This window comes from Octodon degus, unplaced genomic scaffold (assembly GCF_000260255.1).
Source record: "Octodon degus isolate 3935 unplaced genomic scaffold, OctDeg1.0 scaffold00287, whole genome shotgun sequence".
Classification (NCBI taxonomy): domain Eukaryota; kingdom Metazoa; phylum Chordata; class Mammalia; order Rodentia; family Octodontidae; genus Octodon; species Octodon degus.
Genome location: NW_004524863.1, coordinates 281,866 through 286,067, shown reverse-complemented (window position 1 = coordinate 286,067; position 4,202 = coordinate 281,866). Strand labels below are relative to the sequence as shown.

Sequence of the window (4,202 nt, the reverse complement as noted above, 5' to 3'; positions counted from 1 at the left end):
CAAGATTGCCCTCCTAAGTCACAAAGTAGCCTTCCAAAGTCAGATTTACTCTTTTTCCCCCAATTTTATTGAGAGACATATAACAATGAGACAGTTTCAAATTAAATTGGTAAAAATAAATAAATAAATAAATAAATAAAAAATAAAAAAAATCAAATTGGTACGACAGTTTCAATAATTAACACATTGCATACTCTCTTCCTAGTGGTTCAGATTTACTCTTGATCTTCTATTTATCAGTCCTGTCACACTCAAGCTTGAAAGTTTAACTGCACCTGCCGAAAACACAGAAATGTACAATTCACAGAGGTTATAAATGAAGAGACAAAAGAGAATACGGACGTAGAATGTATATGAACGTGAAAAAAAAAAAAAAGAAAGAAAAGATGGAGAGTTGGGTTTTGTTTGTTTTTCCTCTCCCTCTCTCTTGGAATGATGAGTTTCAGGCTATAATTTCTTTGAGTGAAAAGGTTTCTAAAGATTTTCTGATTTGTTTTTTCCTTTCCTCCGGTGGCTTTCCTCTACCGTCTGTCTACTCTTCCCCCTCGCTCTCTAGAGCTCCTGGCTCGGGCCCAGGCGGCAGCACACCTGGCCCAGGCAGCTCAGCCGCACAGAATGCTGTCGCCCTGCCGGATAAATCCCCGCCCGGAGGCTCGGAGGCGTGGGCTGGGGCGACTGTCTGAGCAGAGCGGGGTTCGTCTCCAGCGCGAGCTGCAGGTCCAGGATGTAGTCGATAACGTGCTGCAGGATCTTCCCTTTGCTGACTTTCTTGTTGCGCGGGATGGTGGGCATCAGCTTCCGCAGGCGTCTGTAGCAGTAGTTCATATCGCACCGCAGGTACAGTGCGGATTCGTCGGCCGCCGCCTCGGCCAACTCGCAGCGCCCTGCCGCGGCCGCCGCGGAGCGTCCCAGGTTGTGACGGTGCTCGGCCAGGCAGCGCGGCGCCAGCTCCACGCTGCCGCAGCTCGACGGCGCCTCGCGGCCCGAGGGGTGCACCGGGCTCAACGCCTCCATCGCGCGCGCGGATCCGCTGCGGCGAGCGAGTCAGGCAGGCACGCTCCGGGCTGCCCTTACCTGGGCGCTCGGAGCACCGCGGCCTTCCGGTGACCGCTAGCTCCTCGCACACTGACAGGAGAGTCGTCTGGGTTCTGCGGAAGGTCTCTGCTCAGTGGCCGACACCAGGCCCCAACTAAAAGGGAAGAATGAAAACCACCAGGTGTGGGAAAAGTGGCCCACCCAGGTCCCCGAGTCACTCCTTTCAGAGCGCAGACTCAGCCGGATCGCTGTCGCTGCCACCGCGCGCCCCTCTAGCCCGATACCCGCCTGCTCCGTACCGGGTCCCCACCGCGACTCCTTCACTCCTGAGAATATTGTTTTGAATGGATGAATGAATAAATGAATGAACGGCTCAGGAATTCACAGAGCCACATATGGTGACATACTAAGAACGAATTGTATTCATTTCTATCCTTAGACTGTAATTTCTTTCTTTCTTTCTTTCTTTCTTTCTTTCTTTCTTTCTTTTTTTTTTTTTTTTTCTTTTTCTTATCAGAAATAGAACTCAGGACCTTGCACTGGCCAGGCAGGTGCTTGTGCTGCTGAACTATATTCCCAGCTCTCTTCAGGCTATAATTTCTGTGAAGGTAAATGGTAGTGTCTTATTCTGCACTGGATCTTCAGTGTTTTGCAAATTGAGGAACTTACTAAATGATTAATACTGATTCTTAATTGCTTTCATAGTCTATTCCAATAAAAAATTTATGCAAGGTTCAGTAGGTAAAGTTCCAGATAGAGCTTCAGACCTGTTAGGATTTTAGTTAAGACATTCCCCTCTCCCTCTAGAACTGGGGATTGATTGACCCAGTGCTTTTGCACTTATCTAGGTTCCCAGCCCTTTTTAGTTTTGTTTTTGCCATGGGTCTCACTGTGTAGTTCTGACTGGCCTTGATCTCAGTGATCTTCCTGCCTTAGCCTCCTAAGTGCTGAGATTACAGGTGTGTACGCCAAACCCAGCTTTTTACAGTTTTTGAGACAGGGTCTTGCTAAATCACTCAAGTGACCAGGCAGGGCCAGAACTTTCCTTTGTATGTATTTGTCATCCATATTGATCACATTCATCATAGGACTTTGTACCTGTGCATCATACATCTTTGCGAAGTTAAAAAACAAACAAACAAACAAACAAACACCCCCCAGGATCTCCTTAGTCTGTTCTTGAACTCACTATGTAGCTCAGGCTGGCCTCAAACTCAGGTTGATCCTTCTACCTCAGCCTCCCAAGGGCTGGGATTAAAGGCGTACACCACCATGTCCAGCTGTCGCTGTGGTTTAGAGTCTTTTTTTTTTTTTTTTGTGGAACTGAGGATTGAACTCAGGCCCTTGTGCTTGCCAGGGAAGCGCTTATGCCACTGAGCCATCTCCTCGGCCCTGTCACTGTGGTTTAAATTTGTATTCTATTTGATTTTGAGGATGGGGCTGTAGTTTATTCTCAGTGCCAAGCAGCTCTGATTTGATCATTCCCACTAGTTTGAACCACCAGTATACAGTGTGATTGTACTTGTCCAGCAGCCTGTGCCAAATCTCAGGGGATTTTTGATTACAATAATGCAAGAAAGGCACTGATTTAGGAGATGAGATGTCATATTACAATTCCTTAAGGAAACCATTAAAGTGGTATAAAAACTAATATAGCTAGTTCGTGGTATAGCAGTTGTGAATTTCTATTATATACATCAGCAATGTGGTACTTTTAAGATTTCCATGTTAAATGTTTTCATATCTTAGAAGTATTCTACATTATATTTAATAATTGCACATTAATTCCTAGAACAAGGCACAAATTAGGTTTCTTTTTTGGTGACAATTTTGTGACAAAATAGAACACGAGACAAATCTGTGTGATATCAGAGCACTCATATGAAGGTAATTTTCACCTTCTCAAATTTCCTAAAGCTAAGCCTCTGAGGTACCTCCTCCACATGATGTCTGTCAGTTGTTGCTTCATTAACTGGTTTCTACTGAACACAGGGTCCTCATTGACTTGCTGGAACCTGAAAAGTTCTCCCAGCAGAACCATGGTTATTTGCTCTCCAGTTAGAAATTTTCATCAGAGTAATCTCTGGATTGATGGACTCCTATCAGGCAGTTCCCAGGTCCTGAGGGCCCAGTGATAGGATCCAGGAGGCCAGGCCAAGCTGTCAGGACATTCCCAGTGAGTCTCAGGCCCTACTTCAGAGCCAAGCCAGAGAGCGGGGCCAGAGAGCCACATGTGAAACAGGTTGATATGAGAGAGTGAAATCAATACACATTGAAAATCTAGAAGGAAGAAAGGCACATCCCAACAAGAAAGTCCCTGACTCAAACTGTCTGAGACCTCATGCATCTCCACTGGGTACTGTGTAGTTACCCAACCATAATTCCCTTTTCCCACGTTAACTTGTCCCTGGTATGAAAAGAGCAATAATCTTAAGGGAGCACTGATTAAATAAAATATGTAAGAATCTGGGAGTCATGAAGAGGGACAACAGAATGTTAGAGCAGCAGAGAGCAACAACCAGCTGGCCATGAGAAGATAAGGAAGGTATCAGGCACAAGTGTTAGCATTCATAGTTTTATTTATTTTTTTATTTATTGTATTTTTAGGGAAAGGTCTATAGGGTGTCCAGGGTCTCACTACTAGATCAGACTCAGTGATCTGCCTGTTTACACCTTCTCAAGAGCTGGGATTACAGGCACATGCCACCATGCCCAGTTTCAGCATTCACATTTTTATAAAATCATTTGTTCTAACTCCTATTATGTAATAGGAAGTTAAACGGCTATTTAGAAACATAGGGCCGGGGAGATGGCTCAGTAGAATAAGCACTTGACTGGCAAGCACAAGGGTCTGAATTCAATCCCCGGTTGCACAAAAAAATAAAAAATAAAAAAAAAAAGAAAAAGAAAAATTGAGTAACTAAGATACATGTGAACAAGATTTAAAGCAAATCAAAACTTTCTAACTTCATAAAAAGGGTATTACATTAATATTCATGTTCCTCTTTAAAATGGGAAAGTTTTCAGAGGAAAACTGGGGAAGGAATGTAAATAGCAAAGTAAGTCCAGATCTGCTTTGTTCTGTTCAGTTTCTACAATGGATGGATCTACTAGCATTTTTTCATGAGTTTTCTTTGTTGCCAACCTTTGGGATGTTCCATCATTCA

General features: G+C 44.2%; 1 protein-coding gene across 1 annotated transcript; it reads right to left on the bottom strand.

Annotated features, from left to right (window-relative positions):
- Nucleotides 1–552: 552 nt before the first annotated feature.
- LOC101578107 (DNA-binding protein inhibitor ID-4-like) lies at nt 553–1,014 on the bottom strand. The gene has a single exon (XM_012512893.1). The coding sequence runs from the start codon at nt 1,012–1,014 to the stop codon at nt 553–555; it is 462 nt and encodes a 153-aa protein (XP_012368347.1).
- Between the last annotated feature and the right edge of the window lie 3,188 nt (nt 1,015–4,202).

What these genes read in the sequence shown, in the direction of transcription:
- LOC101578107 (XM_012512893.1), bottom strand. Translation starts at nt 1,014, where the DNA reads ATGGAGGCGTTGAGCCCGGTGCACCCCTCGGGCCGCGAGGCGCCGTCG.